General features: G+C 44.4%; 1 protein-coding gene across 6 annotated transcripts in view; it reads left to right on the top strand.

The window, feature by feature from the left end:
* Positions 1-23937, top strand: part of lama5 (laminin, alpha 5) — a 237792-nt gene that overhangs the window by 208372 nt on the left and 5483 nt on the right. For 5 of the 6 annotated variants that reach the window (XM_085923196.1, XM_085923231.1, XM_085923184.1 and 2 more), the window contains 6 exons: positions 6109-6241; positions 11676-11819; positions 11993-12123; positions 12216-12386; positions 17053-17185; positions 18586-18740. In XM_085923196.1, the coding sequence (XP_085779322.1) occupies positions 6109-6241; positions 11676-11819; positions 11993-12123; positions 12216-12386; positions 17053-17185; positions 18586-18740 (867 nt within the window). Of the gene's footprint in view, positions 1-6108; positions 6242-11675; positions 11820-11992; positions 12124-12215; positions 12387-17052; positions 17187-18585; positions 18741-23937 lie in introns of those variants that run through there. The other variant, XM_085923214.1, reaches the window with a different exon arrangement.

The raw sequence follows: 23937 nt of genomic DNA on the forward strand, positions 1-23937 counted from the left end.
CCCTTGCCAATAAATCTAAATTCCCCCATCACAAGACCCACGAGAATTTGGACTAATTCAGTTTTTCCCCTCTAATTCACACATTTCTTGACAGATTTAAACCGTTCCACCTTTGAACTTATAACCAATGATCATCTATAACATTCCCCAAGTTTTTATTCAACGTCTTTGCCTTCACATGCAATTTCTCCAGAACTCAAGATTTAGCGTGTTTTCCGTACTATAAGGCGCACCTTAAAACCTAAAATTTTCTCAAAAGCCTTATAGTCCGGGAAATCAATTGATGAATTTGTTGATCTATACTAGTTGTACACAGTGCTCTGCCAAAATGTTTCAGTACGTTTTAGTACGACTAGTAAATTACAAGGTTGCATCGCTTCCCAGCATTACGGCAACCGTAGCTGTTGTACCCGTGAGGCTATTTCATTTCAAAATAGTCTGCTCAGTTAATGTTTGGAGTAAATTTACGGATTGATATGGAAGGGAAACATAGATTAGCAGTACCAATGTGTATCAAACTTAAGTCAGTTCCGATAATTTTAGAGGAGCTCGTTTGAGAAACGCGATTGTTTACACTTTGCCGAGGCTTATAGGAGTCTGCGAGCTGAGGCTCATGGGAGTTTGCGGGTGGCTAATGCTACAATGATAGCTGCTATACGCACGAGGATATTTCATGTCAAAATAGACTGCTCTGTTAATGTTTCAAGTAAATTTACGGATCGATATGGAACGGAAACACAGGTAAGCAGTACCAATGTGTTAGATCAAACTTTAGTCAGTTCCGATCATTTTATAGTAGCTCGTTTGAGAAACGCGATTGTTCACACTTTGCTGAGGCTTATGGGAGTCTGTGAGCTGAGGCTCATGGGAGTTTGCTGGTGGCTAATGCTATTGTGATAGCTGCTATACGCACGAGGCTATTTCATGTCAAAATAGGCTGCTCTGTTAATGTTTTGAGTAAATTTACGGATCGATATGGAAGGTAAACATAGGTAAGCAGTACCAATGCGTTAGATTGAACTTTAGTGAGTTCTATTCATTTTATAGGAGATAGTTTGAGAAACGTGATTGTTTACAGAGGGCTCATTGGTTATTGCCTAGTGCAGGGGTGGGCAATTATTTTTTCCATGGGGCCACATGGGAAACTGAAAATATTGTGGAGGGCCGGCCAAAAGGCTGAACTCAATTCTTCATATTATTAATTGCATTTCTTTATAAAAAGCAGTAAATAACATTATTTTTGACAAGCTGGTAAGAGTATATATCATAATTAAGTAATAAAAAAGTGAGTTTTCCTTGCAAAAAAATGTCATTTATTCAATCAAATTTTCCCAAAACAATGGTAAACAAAATGTGAACGTTTTTTACTATCTGTGACATTTATCCAATAAACTTAGATGCAGGCAATCAGGTAATCAATATCTCTGAAGAAAAGCATGTAATTAAATAATTAAATCACTAAAACAACATAATAAAAACACACTAAACATGCAAATAAAAATAACCACACTACAATTACACACTCGACCCTTCTCATCACGATTCGCCTGGACAGCGGGACTTTCTCAAATGCTGCTTTTTTTCAGGGCATATTAGTGCTGCTGAGTCCACCAAGCACTCTTTGACAAACTCCCCCTCCGAGAACGGCTTACTGTTTTTAGCAATATTGTGCGATATCTCAAAGCTGATCTTGGTTGCAGCATCCCTGGATGTGTGAAGCTTGGTAAAAAAGCCTTGCTGCTTTTGCAGTTTAGCTAGCAAAGCTTCCGATGTACGCGCCCTCTCAACATCAGTCACGTTGTTATATTTCTCCACGTGTTTCGTCTCGTAATGCCGACTCAAATTGTAGCCTTTAAACACGGCGATCAGCTCCCCGCAAACCAAACACACGGCTTTACCTCCGACTTCAGTAAATAAATACTTAGCAGTCCAGTTTTTGTTGAAAACCCTGCATTCGGCATCTACCTTTTTTTTAGCAGCGGGCATTTCTGAGGGCTTAAGTCTTGTGACTTGCTAGCGACAATGATCCAATCATGCGCACGTCTCGCACGCCTTGATATACGTATTGCGTCATCATGTACGTGAATAAAAAACAACTTAAAAATAAAAGCAACGCAGCTTCAGTCCCTGCATCAAGTAAAATAAGAAAATATGTTTATTTTGTAATTTCCAATGAACCTAAAATGGGCATCAAGTAAAATAAGAAAATATGTTTATTTTGTAATTTCCAATGAACCTAAAATGGGCCAGTCAAAGTCAACCAAAGGGCCGTATGTGGCCCGCGGGCCGTACAATGCCCAGGTCTGGCCTAGTGGATCCATACCACAACCCTAGTCAACCTCAGTTTGTTGCAGTATAGCTTCTATTTCATGCGCCTTATAATCCGGTCCGCCTTATATATGGACGTTTTAAAATGGGCCATTCATTGAAGGTGCCGAGCTATGTAGTTAGCTGAAATGAAAGGTGATATTTTCATCAATTTAAAAAATTGAAATATTTTGAAATATACCGGATCCACCTAGTTTACCAATGCCCGATTTCCTGTCTAAGCCATATAATTTCTTCATCTTCATAAAAATATGCATGCGGCGTCCGAAGGAAATAGAAGGCTTGCGGAAGGCAAGCGAAAGGCAGCGACGTTCTGCTGGTGCACAGCAGCCAGTATGAATTGACTCCTTGACTCCTATGCTTTATATTCCTAGTGGTGTTCAGCCGAAGACCGCACCGCAGCCGTTCCGCTCCTCGTGTTAATTCCACGTTCTCTCCCTACCATGCAGTCTCCCTTCCATCCAATTCACATAGCATCAAAATGACTTACTCAGTCCACCTGATATTGTCATCTGCGTATTGCGTCTCTTTTAATATGTCAACAGACTTCGATGTAGGGGGAGCATTCATGGTGACGAACGGCGAACAGAACCCTTAGCTGCCCAATAACAGGCCTAATGAAAATTAACTTGACAAAGGACCTCTTTGGCTGCCTGAAACATTTCTTTAAAAAAAAAAAAAACTTTCTGTACAACGTTGTATCATAATTACGACAATTCCCAAATTTTGGCGTAAAGTCCGCATAAAATTAAGCTTTAGCTGTGTGTGTATCTCGTGGAGGCAGCAGCTTTCGAAGGGAAGCTCAGACTTCCCTCTCCCCAGCCACTTTGCCAGCTCATCCTGGGAGATCCCAAGATGTTCCCAGGACAGCTGAAAGACATAGTCTCTCCAGCATGGCCTGAGTCTTCCCCGGGGTCTCCCGCCAGTGGGACACGCCCGGATCACCTCACCTGGGAGGTGTCCAGGAGGCATCCTAATGAGATGCTCGAGTCACCTCATCTGGCACCTCTCACGGATGATTGAGCTTTTCACCCTACTCTAAGAAAGAGCCCCGACACCCTGCCGAGGAAACTCATTTCAGCCGCTTCTATTCGGGATATTTTTCTTCCGGTCACGATACATAGCTCATGACCATAAGTGAGGGCAGGAACGTTGATCGAGCAGTAAATCTAGAGCTTCGCCTTCTGGCTCAGCTCCCGCTTTACCACAACATACCTGTACAGAGTCCACATCACAGCAGACCCAACATGGATCCACCTGTCGATCTCACGCTCCATCCTGCCTTTGTTCATTAACAAGACCCCAAGATACTTGAACTCCTCCAGTTGGGGCAGGAACTCATCCCTGACCCGGAGAGATCATTCCACCCTTCTTTGACTAAGGAGCATGGTCTCAGATTTGGAAGTGCTAATTTTCATCCCGACCGCTTTACACTCGGCTGCAAACTGCTCTATTAAGTGTTGGAGATCATGGTTTGAAGAAGCCAACAGCACCATATCTGCAAAAAGCAGGGATGCGATCCTGAGGCTGCCAATTGGGTCCCCTCAACACGTCAACTGCTCCTAAAATATATGTCCATAAAAGGTATGAACAGAATCGGTGACAAAGCACAGTCTTGGCGGAGTCCAACCTTCACCAAAAACGAATCCAACTTACTACCAGAAATGCGGACCAAACTCTTACATCACTCTTACATGGATCGAACCGCCCTTATTAGTAGGTGTGGTACCCCATACTCTCGAAGCACCCCCCACAGAACTCCCCAAGGGACACGGTTGAATGCCTTCTCCAAGTCCACAAAACACATGTGGACTGGTTTAGCGCACTCCCATGCACCCTCAAAGATCCTGCCGAGGGTCTGGGTCCATTGTTTTACGGCCAGGACGAAAACCATACTGTTCCTCCTGAATCCGAGATTTGACCTCTCAATGGACCCTCCTCTCCAGCACCCCTGAATACACCTTACCAGGGAGGCTGAGGACCCTCCTGCCATCATAAAAAGGGGGATCACCACCCCAGTTTGCCAATCCAGAGAGACTGTCTCCGATGTCAATGTGATGCTGTTGAGAGGTGTCAGCCAGGACAGCCCTACAACATCCATTCTTTAAGAACTCAGGGCAGATCTCATCCATCCCTGGTGCCATGCCACCGAGGAGCTTTTTAACTACCTCTGTGACTTCAACCCCAGAGATGGGGTTCACAATGGAATGGAAGTATTCTCCCCACCAACTCACGACATCCTAAGTCGAGGTCAGCAGCATCCCATCTCCAATATACACAGTTTTAGCAATGCACTGGTTCCCCCCTCCTGAGCCCACCTAAGAGTACCCAGGCTCTGCTTCCACAATGGAAGTGTGTCGGCGCAATTATAAGTATTCTCCCCACCGACTCACAACGTCCTCAGGAACCGCAGCAGCTGCATTCCGCTCGGCCATCCGATACCTGCCGGCTGCCTCTGCAGTCCCACAAGCCAAAAAGGCCCGATAGCACTACTTCTTCACCTTGATAGCATCCCTTACCGCCGGTGTCCACCACCGGCTTCGGGGGTTGCCGCCACGACAGGCACCGACCACCGGCCACAGCTCCGATGTGGGCAAAGCTCTGCCAAAGATGGGAGTTGAAGCTCTTTCTGACTAGACCAGATGTTCCCAGCTAATCCTCACAATACATTTGGGTTTGCCAAATCCGACCGGCATCTTGCCAACACAGGTTGACAGCTCCGCCCCTCCCTTCATCCGGCCGCAAATCCGATGACACGACGACAGTCAAACATTGAACTGGGCTCAAGTGTCCTGGTGCCAAGTGCACATTTGAACACCCTTATGTTTGATTATGGTGTTCATTATGGACAATCCATGTCGAGCACAGAAGTCTAATAATAGGACACCACTTGGATTCTTCCCAATCACAGGTCTCACTGTCATTGCCCACGTGAGCACTGAAGTCACCCAGCAGAACGATCGAGTCCCCACGAGCACTCTCTAGCACTCCTTCCAAGGACTCCTAAAAGAGTGGGTGTCTGAGCTCCTGCTTGGGGCATAGGCACAAACAGTCAGGAGTCATAGAGGCTATCCTCTTGTCCACTGGGGTGAACTGCAATGTTCAGGTGCCTAGCCGGGGAGAAATAACTATGCCCACATTTGCTTGCCGCCTCTCACCATGGGCAATTCCAGAGTGGAAGTGAGACCAACACCTCTCGAGAGGACTGGTACCAGAACCCAAGTTGTGTGCGGAGTCAAGTCCAACTGTGGCTTGTCGGAACCTTTCTTCCTCACACACCAGATGCAGGCACCAGGCGCTCGCCTTCGAGACCCGCCTCCAGGCCTGGCTCCAGAGGAGGGCCCTGGTGACCCACGTCCGAGCAAGGGAAAACTTTGGTCATTTCTTTTTATTATCATAAGATATCTATGGGAGATCCGTTTTATCTGACCCCTCATCTTTTGCCATAGGTGACCCTGTCAGAGGCATACATCCCCAGACATCCGAGGATTATTAGGACATGCAAAGCAAACCCCGAAAAGGCTTACGGAGGGTGTGTGTGTGTGAGGGGGGGGGGGAGTAGAGCGCGTGCGTCACTTTTCAGATTTTCAGTTCTTACACCACAGGAGGAGTGTCTACGGAAAGATAGATCCTCAAAAACATGATGAATATTAATGCAAACGCATACAAATACAAGTTGCAATCACACATAAATAAACACCATTACACACAAGGACACTATTTAGCATTGCTTTTGACATGACGTGCTTCAAAGTATGTTTTGTTGTGTCTTGTGTGCAGGCTGCGGCCCTTATTTCCTCACCAGGGCTCTGTAAAGGGATGTTTCCGGAACGTCAAAGCTCAGAATTCCCATATTGATCTGAAAAGGATGAAAAGCTCTGGAGTCAGTTTTGGATGTGACAGCGACCTGCTGGTAGGAACACCAAAAACATTTCTATAGTGCTTGCCCTCATTTGGATGACAGGTGTTCTGGAATCTGTCTGGGCTAACTTTGGGCTAGAGTCAGGGTGAAATCTGGACTGGTCGCCAGTAAGCCACAGAACACATATAGACAGAGTCATTACAGGTAATTAACAAATATGCAATAAAGTACACTGAACCACAATTTTCAAACAACTATTTGACCTTCCTTGTGCTGTACAGATGCACAGCAATACTGAAATAAATACATTTAAACTGACCCCCAAAAGCATTAAGTAGGATGTTAATTGACAAAGACGAAAAAGGAATGTTTGCTATAATTATAGTGCATTTTAGTTGATTTTAGAAAGATGTCGTTTTGAGTTAGTTTTCAGTTTTTTTTAAGCATTTTGATTGTATTATAAAAAAGAATTATTTTAGTTTTCAATAGTTTTTGTTGACTATCATAACCTTGTTCCTTAGCAGAGGAGCAGCAGCTTGACAGTCCCCTTCTAGGCTTGCTTGTTTTCTTTCTTTCTTTCTTTCTTTCTTTCTTTCTTTCTTTCTTTCTTTCTTTCATCTGGGATATTTTTTCAATCTCGACCCAAAGATCATGATCATAGGTGAGGGAAGTAAATTAAATCAGCCAGCAATCGAGAGCCTCGCCTTCCGGCTCAGCTCCTTCTTCACCACAACAGACCTATATTGAGACCACATTACTACAAACGCTGGCAACAATCCATCTGTCAATCTCCCACTTTATCTTCCTTCATTCATCAGAATCAGCTTTGTTGACCATGCATGCCAAAGGAATTTGACTCCGGTTGATCTCAGCCTTTGTACATCATTTAAGTGACTGACATTCAGGTAACTAACAACATTTAAGTGGCGAGAGCAGGATGTTATTGTGTTATTATGTCTCTGAGTCTGTATGAGGGATGTGAGTTCATCAGAGCGACAGCCTGGGGGAATAAGTTGCGTCTGTGTCTGCTGGTTTTGGCGTACAGCACTCTGTCACGCCGTCCGGAGGGGAGTATCGTAATTTTCTGACTATAAGTCGCAGTTTTTTTTCATAGTTTGGGTGGGGGGGCGACTTATATTCAGGAGCGACTTATGTGATTTTTTTCAAAATTCAAACATCCGCGATGTCGTGAAACCGCGATAAACAAACCGCGATGTAGCAAGGGATTACTGTCATTTGAACTGCAAGTGACGTCAGCGTTGCCGCACGGCAGTTGTTTACATAAGGACAAAGGATTTGATCACCGGATGACGAAGATGACGAAGGGACCCACGTTTGAAGGATTTAATGATTTGGAGTGACACAAGGTTTGGAAAACGTATTTATGTTATAGTTATTTGATAAATTTTATTTCGTGTAGCAACTTGTATATAGTTTCATCGTTACAGTTCAGTAGTTGTTGGCTCGTTGAACTCTTGTTTTGTCTTTCCTGATACTTGTTAACGCTACAATATAGTTATATACTAGATCTGTGCGGCGCGCGTGTGGCGTTGTTGACATAAAGGACGAGGAATTTGATTGATGGAATTAATAATTAGGGGTAACACAGATGGTTTGATAATATTGTTATATGATAGTTATTTGAAATATACTTTATATATCGTTATATGGGTCTGTGGAATAATTAGAAATGCAACTTACAACGGGTCTGACGTCAGCGGCGCATCGTTTACATAAAGCTCGATCGATGGATTTAATGAATTGGAGTGACACAGATGGTTTGATAAACGTGTTATGTAATACTTATTTGAATAACTGAATGTTACGTCAGACCCGTTCTCAGCTCCTCGTTTGTGTGTATGTCACGTTAGCATACCGTATCGTTTAGCCTGTTTTTGCTGGTTCATGTCTGTTCTTGGTGTTGGATTTTGACAAATAAATTTGCCCCAAAAGTGCGACTTATACTCCGATGAGACCTGTATAGTTTTTTTTTTCACTTTATTGTGCATTTTATGGCTGGTGCGACTTATACTCCGGAGCGACTTATAGTCCAAAAATTACGGTAGTTTGAACAGACTGTGACCTGGGTAAGAAGGGTCTGCAGAGATGTTACTACGTTTTCTGGTCCTTGACAGGTACAAGTCTTGGATAGATGGGAGGTTGGTCCCGATTATCTTTTCCGCAGACCTGATTGTCTGTTACAGTCTGTGCTTCTGTTGTTTGGTGGCCGATCCAAACCAGACACTGATGGTGGTGCAGAGGCTAGACTGGATGATGGCAGTGTAGATGGTCTTCAGCAGCTCCTGTGGCAGGTTGAACTTCCTGAGCTGTCTCAGAAAGTACAACCTCTGCTGGGCCTTCCGGACAGAGTCTGTGGCCGGCCCATTTCAGGTCCCAGGAGATTGTGGATCCCAGAAACTTGAATGTGTCTGTGATGGGAATAGCATAACTGAGGATGGTGAGCGGTAGAAGTGTCAAAGGGTCTCTCCTAAAGTCCACTGTCATCTCCACGGTCTTGAGCGGGTTCAGCTCCAGGTGGTTTTGGCTGCACCAGTGGACCAGCCGCCTCACTTCCTGTCTGTACGCTGTCTCGTCATCGTCCCGGATCAGTCTGATGAGAGTGGTGTCGTCCGCATACTTCAGGAGCTTCACAGGAGAGTCGCCTGAGGAGCAATCGTTGGTGTAGAGAGAGAAGAGCAGTGGGGAAAGTACATATCCCTGGGGGGTGCCAGTGATGGTGGTCCGGGTGTCGGATGTGATGGTCCCCAGCCTCACCTGCTGTCTCCTGCTGATCTGGAAGTTGATGATCACTGACAGGTGGAGGCAGGCATCGCGAGCTGGATGAGCTTCTGTTGGAGGATATCGGGAGCTACGGTGTCGAACGCCAAGCTGAAGTCCACAAACAGGCGTATATCCCTGGGGTGTCTAGGTGGTGCAGGATGTAGTGCGGTCCCATGTTGACCGCATCATCCACTGACCTGTTTGCTCGGTAAGCAAACTGCAAGGGGGCGTGCAGGGGCTCTGTGATGTCCTACTGGTGGCTCAACACCAGCCTCTCAGAGGATTTCATGACCACAGATGTCAGGGTGACGGGTCTGTAATTATCACAGGATTGGATGGCGGGCTTCTTGGCCACCGGTACTATGGTTGAGCTTTTAAAGCACGAGGGCACCTCACACAGCTCCAGGGAACGGTTGAAGATCTGTGCAAAGGTTGGTGCCAGCTTTTCAGCACAGACTTTCAGGCAGGAGGGGGACACACTGTCTGGGCCTAGTGCCTTCCTGACTTTCTGTCTCCGGAACATCTGACACACCTCCTCCTCGCGGATCTGAAGTGCAGACGTCGCCTCTGAAAGAGAGAGAGTAGGTGATTACAGCTATAGAGATGTGAACAGGGTGGTTGTGTGGGGCGGTGTGGATGTTGATTGTGATACAGGAGGTCCTGTTCTGTGGTTGGACCGTTCAAGCCTGCAGTAAGACCTGTTTAACTGGTTTGCAAGCCTTGGGTTCTTCACAGGACAGGGAGTTGGTCTCTTGAAGCCCGTGATCCTCTGCAGGCCTTTCCACGCTGATGAGGGATCAGGATTGGCAGAGAGGTGTCTCTCCAAGCTCTGCCCATAGCTCCTCTAAGATTTCATGAATAAGAACCCGAGATGTCACGGATGGAATGGGGCAGGGCGACCAAGTGCAGCTTGGGCCAGGGTTTATTGGAGAACACAAACTAACAGACTCGGCAAACTGTCATTACTTAACAAAACGATCACATGACTGACTGACTAACCGAAACAGACTTGAAAACGACAGGAACCATAAAGACATGAAGACATCAAAGATACGACGGGGAGTGAGGGGCAGACAGGACTTAAATACAAAACAGGTAACAAGAGGCAGGTGAGAATAATCAAACTAATCATGGGCACACAGGAGGAGAGGGGTGAGCACACAGACAGAAACCATGACAACAGACGCTTAGTGGAACGGCTGGGGACGAGACGTGACACAATAAACAGTAATCCCTCGTTTATCGCTGATAATTGGTTCAAAGCCACCCCGCAATAAGTGAAATCCACAAAGTAGGGTCACCCTCTTATCTGTACATTTTTTGTAAGTCAGTAAATGTATATGAAACCATTTAAATACATGTTATTAGAACATTAAATAATATAGTTTCAGACATGTAAGTAATACATTAATAGTATAAATAACACAGAAAATATTGTATAAAGATTGAAAATATAAATATTATACATGTGCGTAACATATGTAGACGTGACGTTCTGTTGTTAACCTTGGTTAAACAGGGACCTCTATTGGTCACAAGTTACCATAACAGCGCTATGCGCATTTTGTAGATGTATATGGAGCTGTAGCTAAAGTATACATCCTGTAAATATGATTTTAGGACTCTTTTATTATTTTAACAACTTTTTATAACAAGGTACAGTACTGTAAATATATTTTTTGAAGTCTTTTATGATAACAACTTCTTTTCTAACAAAGTATAACAAACACTGTTACGTCACACCCGGGGCAGCTCGGTGGAGCACTCGACCGCCTCACAGTTACGAGGGTGCAGGTTCGAGCCTACCTCCGGCCCTCCCTGTGTGGAGTTTGCATGTTCTCCCCGTGACCGCGGGGGCTTTCTCCGGGCACTCTGGTTTCCTCCCACATCCCCAAACACGCTTGGTAGGCCGATTGAGCACTCCAAATTTTCCCTGGGTGTGAGTGCGAGTGTGGATGGTTGTTCGTCTCTGTGTGCCCTGCGATTGGTTGGCAACCAGTTCAGGGTGTCCCCCGCCGACTGCCCGATGACGGCTGGGATAGGCTCGAGCACGCCCGCGACCCCCGTGGGGACAAAGCGGTACAGAAAATTGATGGATGGGTTAAGAAACCAAAGGTTCCTGCAAACTCCAGCTAAAGTAAAGATTTGTGAATATCTCCGGATACGCGTTTGATTGTGGACAGTCTAGACTGGAGATATATGTATTTTAGGACCCATTACCCAGTCAGTTATTCCACATCCACAGCAATAATACAAGCATGTGACACATGCACTTCCAGCTCCACACTCAGAATTTATGTGACATAGCCCCCGGATAGCAATGCAATGCACCACAATATCAATATTAGATTTAGTGGCATCGTTATTCCATACAGCTTAACACTATAGGGTCATGGTAGTCAGACCTTGCAGGATAGGTGTGACTTAAACGGTGAGGCTAAGTGAGTGGCGCTGCACGGTAACATAACAATTACAACATTAGTGAAAAAATATATATGTTATGTGCAGGTGGCTCGTGAGTCTCACTTCTCGGGTCAGAGCTACCTGGACTTTCAGCTGAGCAATGTTTCTGGGCTTAGAAGCAAGTTTAATTTAACACTATAGGATTATAGTAGTCAGACCTTGAAGGGAGTTGTGACTTACATAAATGCTGAGGCTAACTAAGTGGCTGCCACATGAGTGAAAAGAAATATGTTTTGCGCAGGTGGCTCGTGAGGCTCACTTCTCGGGTCAGAGCTACCTGGACATGGAGCTGAGCAATGTTCCTGGATTTAGGAGCAATTTCTATGCCAGTTTCAGCTTTAGGACTGAGCACAAGGACGGACTCATGTTTTTCCATCACGACAAGGTGACGCCACGTGCACTTCCTGTTTGCTGGTGCATGTTTTTATGGCCTTAACTGTGCGTGTGTATCTGGTCGTGTGTGTGTGTGTGTGTGTGTGTGTGTGTGTGTGTGTGTGTGTGTGTGTGTGTGTGTGTGTGTGCCTCTGTGTTTCTGTGTGGGCACATCTCCTTGTTCAGGATGGCATTTGTCAGGTGTTTCTGCATGAAGGTTATGTGGTGGTGAGAGCAGGCAACACCGAAGTGAAGACACAGAAGACATACAACGATAACAACATTCATTACGTGGCCATCTACAACAACATCAACGGGTATCTATACTGTATACTATATTGGCAGATAGAGGGAGTTCACTTCATAGGTGCGCTAACTTCTATGCATTCTCTACTCACATCCTCCTCAGTGTGCGTGTTTACATGAATGATGTGCTGGAGAAGTCCAAGGAGGCTGTCTGGCTGGACACCAGGAAAAGTGGCTCGGTGGCCATCTTGGAGGGCCGCACCTTCTTGGGGGGCATGCCCGATCAGAGTTTAAGCAACCTGACAGGATGTATGAGCAATGTTTTCATCAGGAGGTGAGAGTAAACGCTTGGGGAAAAAAACATTTTAGGGAACCCCTGTTGCAAAGAAGTTTAAAATGACATTTGGTAATCCTAAACTCTAGAGCACTCGTACTACCACTACTAATGCTAATAATAATTATTAAGTATAGGACGAGAGCTCAAGATTTTGCGGGATTAGAACGCCACAAGATTTCCCATCCTTAAACAGTACAAAATCTAGTTTATTTTGGCTTTATGAGACCCACACCAGGTGAATATAGCAGATGTCACTGATTTGCAACTTTCTCAGCCAAATCACAGAGTCGCTGTTGTGACAGACAACGCTCGCAACATGGATGTGGCATTACAATAGTGGCTAGTTTTAAGCCACACAGTGCTCGCGACACGCACTATTTATCTCGCTGGTTAGGCTGGTCTTAAAGTTGGCCATCTATCACGTTTGTTTGTACCGTAATCTTCGGAGTATAAGTCGCTCCGAAGTACAAGTCGCACCAGCCATAAAATGAACTAGAAAGTGAAAAAAAACATATATAAGTTGCATCAGAGTATAAGTCGCACTTTTGGGGCAAATGTATTTGTCAAAATCCAACACCAAGAACAGACATGAACCGGCAACAAAAGGCAAAACGATACGGTATGCTAACGTGACATATACACAGACGAGGAGCTGAGAACGGGCCTGACGTAACATTCAGAGTTATTCAAGTATGTATTACATAAATAATACATATATGCTGATGTCGGACCCGTTGTAAGTTGCATTTCTAATTATTCCACAGACCCATATACTAACGATATATAAAGTATATTTCAAATAACTATCATATTACAACAATATTATCAAACCATCTGTGTCACTCCAAATCATTAAATCCATCGATCAAATTCCTCGTCCTTTATGTCAACAATGCCGCGCGTGCACCGCACAGATCTAGTTTATAACTATATTGTAGCGTTAACAAAGTACCAGGAAAGACGTGGGTTTATATAACAACAATATTATCAAACCATCTTTGTCACTCCAAATCATTAAATCCATCGATCAAATTTCTCGTCTTTCATGTCAACAACGCCGCGCGTATGCTGGAGAGATCTAGTATATAACTATATTGTAGTGTTAACAAAGTACCAGGAAAGACGTGGGTTTATATAACAACAATATTATCAAACCATCTGTGTAACTCTAAATAATTAAATCCATCGTTCAAATTCCTCGTTCTTTATGTCAACAAAGCCGCACGTGCGCCGCAGAGATCTAGTATGTAACTATATTGTAGAGTTAACAAAGTACCAGGAAAGATGTGGGTTTATATAGCAACAATTTTATCAAACCATCTGTGTCACTCCTAATCATTAAATCCATCGATCAAATTCCTCGTCCTCTATGTCAACAACGCTGCGCGCGCTCCGCACAGATCTAGTATAGAACTATATTGTAGCATTTACAAACTACCAAGAAAGACGTGGGTTTAGTAAACGGCTCTTTATTTAACAAAACAAGAGTTCAACGAGCCAACAACTACTGAGCTTCCAGCCACGGAGGTGGAAGAAAGCTCCATAGAATAGGACCGGGCGTGCATAAAAGCCATGTCCGAGCCCTATCCACTGTCCCCGGACAGCCACCCGGCCGAGCGCCGGCCCCCGACTTCCATCCACGGAGGTGAAAAAGAGCTCCCGTCGAGAAGGCTCGGGCGTGCGTAAAAGCCATAATAGTTTTTCAAACCTTCTGTGTCACTCCAAATCATTAAATCCTTCAAACTCTTCGTCCTCCGTGTCACTTACAAACAAGCCGCTAATGATGCCGGTAGTACGTGGGGCCCTTCGTCATCTTCGTCATCCCGTGATCGAATCCTTGAACTTTATGTAAACAACCGCCATGCGGTGCCGGTGACAACACTTACAGTTTAAATGACAGTAATCCCTTGCTACATCGCGGTTCGTTTATCGCGGTTTCACTATATCGCAGATTCTTTTATTTTGAAAATTTGTGAAAAAAATCACATATAAGTCGCTCCTGAGTATAGGTCGCCGCCCCACCAAACTATGAAAAAAAAAAACAATTTATAGTCCGATATATATATGAAAGTATATGTCTCAGGCGCATCGTTTATTTTTTTTTTTCACCGACGCTTAACAGCCACAGCACTTTTGAGTCACGTCTAAAGGCAGAAACTTAGAGTCTTCAATCGGCCTACCAAGCATGTTTTTGGGATGTGGGAAGAAACCCGTGCCCGGAGAAAACCCACGCGGACATGGGGAAAACATGCAAACTCCACACAGGGAGTGCCGGAGGTGGATTCGAACCTGCACCCTCCTAACTGTGAGGCAGTCCTGCTACCCAGTGCGCCACCAAGCCTCCTGGTATGCATCATAAAGAAGAAAAAGACATACAAGTCGCATTTTTGGGAAAAGTTTATTTGGTAAAATCGAACACTAAGAACATACCTATCATCTTGAAAGGCAATTTCAAATAAAAATAGAATAGGCAACAACAGGTTGAAGGTATGGTATGCTAACATTACATAAACAAGGAACTGAGAACGTGCCTGATGTAACAAATTAAAGCCCAAATATCAGTAATAAATTCTACTATTTGATGTGTTACTCATTTAGTTATGGTCTATATAAAGTGGAATAGTGATGCTTTTGTCTGAATTCCTCGTTTTTATACCATCACAGGTCCCTCTTTTCTACTTGTTCTGACATGCGGCTCAGAGCAAGCCGTTTTGGTGTTGTCTCTTTCAATGCAAATTAGTTACTTCACGCCCACCAGGCCGCAAGATGTGCGCCTCCCTTTCTGATCAAAATATTTGTAGTTTATTTTAACCAAGGTAGGGTGACCAGACGTCCTCTTTTTCTGACTTTTGAGCCTTAAAAAAATATCCAGGGGGAATTTTAAAATTGTCCGGGATTTTGTTGGACTGCCTCAAACAGAATACATGTAAAATATTCTTCATACTGTACATTAAGAACAATGTACAATTCAATAGAATTCCCACTCTGTTCCATTTCATTGTCCGGGATTTTGTTGGACTGCCTCAAACAGAATACATGTACAGTATTCTTCATATGGTACATCAGGGGTCGGCAATTACTTTTGAACGCGGGCCAATAAAAAATTCAGCCAATGGCATCGTGGGCCATTGCTTTTTTTTGGGAGGGGGGTCCCTACTATTTTAATTATTATTATATTACAATAAACGTCTTACTTTTAAAATGCCTTTAATTTAATTCCATTTGAACAGACCTTGTTATGTTATTAATTTAACGAAATATAGACTATTTTTTTACCTTGCCCACTGGAGGAGGGAGACAGGACACTTTGGGTTTTTTTTTTTGCATAAGATTACGCGCACTCGCGTGTCAATACCGTTCCGACCTGTGCGTCATGGATAACTGAAACAGGATTTTCCACCTGTTGTTGTCACTAAGGACTATCATACCTCAATAAATGCTTCGAATTTGATGGGATTGTTGTATGGCATACAATTATTTGTGTATTTGATTTGTGTGGATTGATGTATCCAATGGAACATTTTGATCTCTCCACATCGGCGGATTTGCGAATCCACCATGTTTATTACTCATATTTCCGTTTGGCAACACCCATGACTTTGTTTGGTTCCTCCCACCCCAACGGGTGTGATGTCCATCCATCCATTATCTGAACCACTTGTCCCCACGGGGGTCGCGGGCATGCTGGAGCCTATCCCAGCAGTCATCGGGCAGTAGGCGGGGGACACCCTGAACTGGTTGCCAACCAATCGCAGGGCACACAGAGACGAACAACCATTCGCACTCACACCTAGGGACAATTTGGAGTGCTCAATCAAGCATGTTTTTGGGATGTGGGAGGAAACCAGAGTGCCCACGCAGGCCCGGGGAGAACATGCAAACTCCACACAGGGAGGGGCGGAGGTGGAATTGAACCCGCACCCTCCTAACTGTGAGGCGGTCGTGCCAACCAGTGCTCCACCGAGCCGCCCTGGGTGTGATGTAATCGATAAAAAAAACATAAAAAATTGAGAAATCTGAACAGAGTAAAAAATAGGCCCCCAAAACGATCATAACTGTTTATCTGCAGCACCTTGAGGGACATATTACACTTTTCTGCACTCCTGTATACTCCAGATACACAAGAAAATTATTTTAAAAACAAAATAGGTCATTATGAGTCCGTTAAGAGTTATTCAAATAACCTGCTAATAAGTTTATCAAACTATCCATGTCACTCCAACTCATTAAATCCAACAAGATCATCATCGGTGCCACTTATAAACTACTCCGGTAATTCCGGAAGTAGAAGATGCAGCGCTTCGTCTTCTACGTGGCTTATGTCAGACTCATTGTCGATTGCAGTTCCAATTATTATTATGCCCTCATGCGGTTTAATGTGAAAATAACATATGAAATAATATGATGTGCTCATAATTTCACACATAAGTCGCTCCTGAGTATATGTCGCCGCCCACCCAGCCACCCCCCACTCGGCCAAACTATGAAAAACACCAGCATTTTATAATCCAGAAAATACTTTATATTATCAGTATTACATTTGCTACAGTGATGTAATTGTGACGCTTCGACTGCAGTATGAATAGAATAGTAATGAGGATGCCAAGATGTTTGATGTTTGAGACACACAAAAAGTCCAGCTGTTAAATGTGTTTGTCATCAGGGAGACTAGTCCTCAGATGGTGGTGAATCTGCTGAAGGTCAGAGATAACATCAATGTTCCGCTTGACTGTCCCGCTGCCGCAAAGCCTCAGCAGATTCTGTCCATGCCAGCCAAACACAACAGCAGACCTAAGGTATGTATGCAGACATGCCTGTTCCTGGTCCCAAATTATGCTTTATTTAGTTCGAGTTTGCTTTTTATCTATTAGGTAAGATAATTATTATTTCAGTGACTATTAATGCTGAAATAATGATTACCGTATTTTTTGGACTAAAAGTTGCTCCGGAATATACGTCGCATCAGCCATAAAATGCACAATAAAGTGCAAAAAAACATATATCTCGCACCGGAGTATAAGTCGCATTTAGGGGGAAATTTATTCGACAAAATCCAACACCAAGAACAGAAATGAACGAGCAACAACAGGCTAACGAAACGGTATGCTAACGTGACATAAACACAAACAGCTCAGCTTTTGCAGCTCAGTGGCCTAGTAGTAGAGTATCCACCCTGAGACTGGTTCAAACCCCGGCCGGTTCATACCAAAGACTATAAAAATGGGACCCATTGCCTCCCTGCTTGGCACTCAGCATTGAGGTTTGGAATTGGGGGGTTAGATCACCAAATGGTTCCCGAGTGTGGCATCGCTGCTGCTCACTGCTCCCCTCTCCCTCAGGGTATGGATCAAAATCACATGGGGATGGGTTAAATGCAGAGGACAAATTTCACCACACCCAGATGTGTGTGTGACGATGATCATTGGGACTTCAACAAAGAGCTGAGAACGGGCCTGACGTAACATTAACAGTTATCCAAATAACTATAACATAAATAACACCTTTATCAAACCATCTGTGTCACTCCAAATCATTAAATCCATCGATCGTCCTTTATGTAAACAATGCCGTGTGTACACCGCTGACGTCGGCCTCGTCGTCAGTTGCAGTTCAAATTATTCCACAGGCCCATATAATGATATGTAAAGTATATGTCAAATTCCTATTATATAAACAACAATATTATCAAACCATCTGTGTCACTCCAAATCATTAAATCCATCGATCAAAATCTTTGTCCTTTATGTAAACAACGCCGCATGTGCGATTCGCCGCTGACGTCGGACTCGTCGTCAGTTGCAGTTCAAATTATTCCACAGGCCCATATAATTATAAACAATTTTATCAAACAATATCTGTCACTCCAAGTCATTAAATCCAGTTATCGAATCCTTTGTCCTTTATGTAAACAACGCCGCGTGTGCGCCGCGCCGCTGACATCAGTTGCAGTTCAAATTACAGTAATCCCTTGCCACATCGCGGTTCGTTTATCGCGGTTTCACTACATCATGGATTTTTTAATTTTAAAATTTGTGAATAATTTCACATATAGGTCGCTCCTGAGTTTGTTTTTTCCCTTGATGGTTTGCCATAAGATTTTGATTGAATGAATATAACATGGATGCCTTGGCTCCAGTGGTTGGAAAACACTGCAGAATATACATACACAAGCAACACATTATGTGTACTCTTTTAGGGGAAAAACAAGAAGTTGTCCGGGTCACGCAGTCGCAACACCAGGGAGTCATGCCAAGGGGTGCTGTTGGAGCAGGAAGTGGGAGCTCTACAATTTAGCGGGTCATTGCTAAGCTACCAACGCTTCGACTCAGTTCCTGCTTCCCTGAGCTCCAAGTGAGTGTGAACTCGGTGTATTTATAACAATTCATAATTTATTATGTATGTAATGTATTTTATGTAATTTCATGTATTATTAGTTTAGGTTTGTATTTTTTTTCATTTCACTCATATATATATACATATATATGTGTATATATATACATATATATGTGTGTGTGTGTATATATATATATATATATATATATATATATATATATATATATATATATATATATAGCAGGGACCGTGCCTCCCCTGCCATCATGAAAATGGGAAAAAACTAATTCAATTGTTTTTATTATAAAGTCATTTTCCTTTCAATTTCAATATTTTCATAGTTATGTTGGAACCGAAGCCGAGTCGCTCAGAGCAGGCAACTTCCTGCCTTACCTCCTCTGAGCATTGCGTAATCACACGGCTGCCTATGTTGACAGGCTATGCAGTTAGACTGAACTGCTGTCTGTCTCTATGTCGCAAACACTGTGGCTATATTAACTCATATCCGTAGTTAATAATAATAATGCGGCAGTAATGCGGACTCTGTACCGGTCCGTCGTGGTGAAGAGAGAGCTGAGCCAAATGGCAAAGCTCTCGATTTACCGGTCGATCTACGCTCCTGCCCTCACCTATGGTCACGAGCTATGGGTCGTGACCGAAAGAACGAGATCCAGGATACAAGCGGCCGAAATGAGTTTCCTCCGCAGGGTGTCCGGGCTCTCCCTCAGAGATAGGGTGAGAAGCTCGGTCATCCGGGAGAGACTCGGAGTAGAGCCGCTGCTCCTCCACGTTGAGAGGAGCCAGTTGAGGTGGCTCGGGCATCTCATCAGGATGCCTCCTGGACGCCTCCCTGGGGAGGTGTTCCGGGCATGTCCCACCGGTAGGAGACCCCGGGGTCGACCCAGGACGCGCTGGAGAGACTACGTCTCTCGGCTGGCCTGGGAACGCCTTGGGATCCCCCGGGATGAGCTGGAGGAAGTGGCTGGGGAGAGGGAGGTCTGGGAGTCCCTCCTAAAGCTGCTGCCCCCGCGACCCGACCCCGGATAACCGGAAGAAGATGAAGGTGAAGGTGAATAATAATAATAATAATAATAATCATAATAATAATCCTTTTTTTTTTGTATGGCGCCTTTTCACGGCACTCAAGGTTGCCAAACACATAAAATAGACACAATTAAAAGAAAAGAAGTCTAAAAGCAAAAAACATCTGCAGCAGAGTAATAAAATTAGACAAATGCCTGCCTAAACAGGTGGGTTTTGAGGTGAGATTTGAACGGTTCGATGGAGTCAATGTTTCTGATGTCCAGGGGGAGGGAATTCCAGAGGCGAGGGGCAGAGCAACTGGAGGCTCTGGCCCCCATAGTTGACAGATGAAATGAGGGGACAGTGAGGGTGGTACTGGAGGCAGACCTGAGGGAGCGGGTAGGAAAGTGTACATGAAGGAGGTCTGACAGGTATGGAGGAGGAGCAAGGTTATGGATGGCCTTGAATGTGTGGAGTTGGTGTAGAACAGGAGTGATATGATGGTAGACAGGGGTTCCGGTGACAATGCGAGCCGTAGCATTCTGGACCAGTTGCAATTTATGGAGGAGTTTGTGAGAGAGACCAAAAAGGATGGAGTTGCAATAATCTAAGCGAGAGGTATCAAGAGATTGGACTAGGATAGCAGCACTGGATGGGGGGAGTGATGAACGGAGGCGATTAATGTTACGGAGGTGAAAATAGGCAGAACGGATAGTGTTGTTTATGTGGGTGCTGAATGATAGGGTGCGATCAAGGACGACACCCAGACTCTTTGCCTGAGGGGAAGGGGAAACCGAGAAGGTGTCAATGGTGAGTGTAAAACAGGGTTGTTTGTTGAGAGAAGCTTTGGAACCTATGAGGACTACCTCAGTTTTGTCGCTGTTTAGTTTAAGGAAGTTTGAGGTGAACCAGGATTTTATTTCTTGAAGGCACGCACTGAGGGAGTAGGGTGATCCTGAGTATTTTCCTCAAGGTTCACTGGTGGTGTTGTTCAAGAGCTCTTAGATGTCTGCTGTAGGTTGTCCATGATTCTGCCCCATAAAGAAAGGTGGGGAGAACCACAGCTTTGTAAACCAGGAGCTTGGTGCCAACCCGAAGGTCTCTGTCTTCAAAGACTCTTTTCCGGAGTCTGGCATACGCCCCACTGGCATAGCTCAGGCGAGTCAGAGTCAATGTCCGCTTTGGAGGAGAGAAGGCTGCCGAGGTAGGGGAAGTGGTGAACATATTCAAGTGCAGTGTTGTCTACATTTATGATGGGCGGACTAGATGGCTGGTTGGGTGGGGGTTGATGTAGCACCTGGGTCTTCTTGATGTTCACGGTCAGACCCAGGGCTTTGTATGCCTTAGCGAAGGAGTTCAGGATGCCCTGGAGGTCTTCTGCAGAGTGTGCTGCAATGGCATTATCATCTGCATACTGGAGCTCCACGACCGTGGTGATTCTGATCTTGGTTTTGGCTTTGAACCTGTTAAGATTGAAGAGCCTGCCATCAGTTCTGTACCTAATTGGGATTCCGTGTGGTAGTTCTTCGTCAATGAGATGGAGTATGGCGCCAATGAAGATAGAGAACAGGGTGGGTGCAATGATGCATCCCTGTTTGACCCCTGTCTCTACTGTGAAAGGCTCAGTCAAGGAGCTGTTGTTGAGCACTGTGGCTGCCATTTCGTCATGTAATAATCGCAGTATTCTGACGTATTTATCTGGGCAACCATACCTCAGAAGGATGCTCCAGAGGGCCTGGCGATCCACCGTGTCAAAGGCCTTTGTCTGGTGTATAAAAGCCATGAACAAAGACTGTTTATGCTCACGACATTTCTCCTGGAGTTGTCGTGCTGTAAAAATGATGTCTGCAGTGCCTCTAGATCAGACCTGGGCATTGTACAGCCCGCGGGCCACATACGGCCCTTTGGTTGACTTTGACTGGCCCGTGTAAGGTTCATTGGAAATTACAAAATAAACATATTTTCTTATTTTACTTGATGCATGGACTGAAGCTGCGTTGCTTTTATTTTGAAGTTGTTTTTTATTTACGTACATGATGACCCAATACGTATATCAAGGCGTGCGAGACGTGCGCATGATTGGATCATTGTCGCTAGCAAGTCACAAGCCCTCAGAAATGCCCGCTGCTAAAAAAAGGTAGATGCCGAATGCAGGGTTTTCAACAAAAACTGGACTGCTAAGTATTTATTTACTGAAGTCGGAGGTAAAGCCGTGTGTTTAGTTTGCGGGGAGCAGTGTTTAAAGACTACAATTTGAGTCGGCATTACGAGACGAAACACGTGGAGAAATATAACAACGTGACTGATGTTGAGACGTTTTCAATTATGAAGTTTGCAAAATGCAGGCATAGATTCTCTCTCACTGGCGATCATCTGTCAGCTGTGCTTCGCATCTCCACCTCAGACATGCAACCTCACTTCGATGCACTCGTTAAAGCACAGCAGAGACTAGATTTCTCTCACTGAACAAGAAAAAAGAATTTAAAAATGTAAGAAGGTAGAAGTTTTAAAGCATGTTTTTATGGTTGAGTTGTGCATGATTTTAATTGTAGTGTGGTTATTTTTATTTGCATGTTTAGTGTGTTTTTATTATGTTGTTTTAGTGATTTAATTATTTAATTACATGCTTTTCTTCAGAGATATTGATTACCTGATTGCCTGCATCTAAGTTTATTGGATAAATGTCACAGATAGTAAAAAACGTTCACATTTTGTTTACCATTGTTTTGGGAAAATTTGATTGAATAAATGACATTTTTTGCAAGGAAAACTCACTTTTTCATTACTTAATTATGATATATACTCTTACCAGGTTGTCAAAAATAATGTTATTTACTGCTTTTTATAAAGAAATGCAATTAATAATAAGAAGAATTGAGTTCAGCCTTTTGGCCGGCCCTCCACAATATTTTCAGTTTCTCATGTGGCCCCATGGAAAAAATAATTGCCCACCCCTGCTCTAGATGGTCGAAAACCGCACTGCGATTCTGGGAGAACTTCCTCAGACAGTTGCAGTAAGCGATTGGCAAGAACACGAGCAAGTACTTTGCCAACTGTTGAAAGGAGCGAGATGCCCCTATACTTCCCACAATCCGCTTTGTCCCCTTTCTTGAAAATGGTCACTATCAGAGCGTCCCTATGCTCCGAGGGGAGTACTTTTTCCCAGACCTTCAGAAAGAGGAAATGGAGGTGGCACTGGAGCTCTGGTCCACCTTCCTTTAGGACCACAGCTGGGATCCCATCTGGCCCAGAGGCCTTGTTGTTCTTCAGGATCCTGATGGCATCTTGGACCTCTGCTAAAGTGGGAGGTTCACCCATGTCTTCCCTGATGGGACTCTGAGGGATGTGACTTAGGAAATCTGACCGAGTTGTGCTGTCACGGTTGAGGAGTTCCTGAAAGTGCTCTCTCCACTGGTTGTTTATGGACTCATTGTCCTTCAACAGCTCCTGCCCGTCTTTAGAGCGTAGGGGGTTTTGGCCGCGATGGCTTGGGCCGTAGACAGCCTTAGTAGCGCTGAAAATGCCTCTGGTGTCACCAGAGTCTGCCAGACTCTGGATTTCCTGTGCCCTTTCAGTCCACCAGGAGTTTTTAATCTGTCTCACCCGGTTCTGGACGTCAGCCTTGGCTCTGGAGTGAGCATGTCTCTTTGCGTTGCAGGTGATGTCATTTTGCCAGACACGAAAGGTTTCCCTTTTCTTGGAGATGAGCTGTTCTATCTCTGTGTCATTCTCATCAAACCAGTCCTGATGCTTTCTGGACTTGTACCCGAGAGTGGCACTGCAGGTAGCTGAAAGCAGAAAAGTGGCAAGCAGAGGCAGCATACAGCATGCACAAACTACAGCCACTACTACTCCAAAACTACTGCACTGACGCATCACATGCCCTGTGTGCAAACACACACACATATACATACATACCGTAATTTTCTGACTATAAGTCGCTCCGTAGTACAAGTCGCACCAGCCATAAAATGCACAATAAAGTGAAAGAAAACATATAAGTCACACCGAAATATAAGTCGCACTTTTATTTGTCAAAATCCAACACCAAAAACAGCAACAACAGGCTAAACGATACGGTATGCAAACGTGACACATACACGAACGAGGAGCTGAGAACGAGCCTGACGTAACATTCAGAGTCATTCAAATAAGTATTACCGTAATTTTCGGAGTATAAGTCGCTCCGGAG

This window comes from Syngnathus leptorhynchus, chromosome 1 (genome assembly GCF_054491065.1).
Source record: "Syngnathus leptorhynchus isolate UIUO chromosome 1, UIUO_Slep, whole genome shotgun sequence".
Lineage (NCBI taxonomy): Eukaryota > Metazoa > Chordata > Actinopteri > Syngnathiformes > Syngnathidae > Syngnathus > Syngnathus leptorhynchus.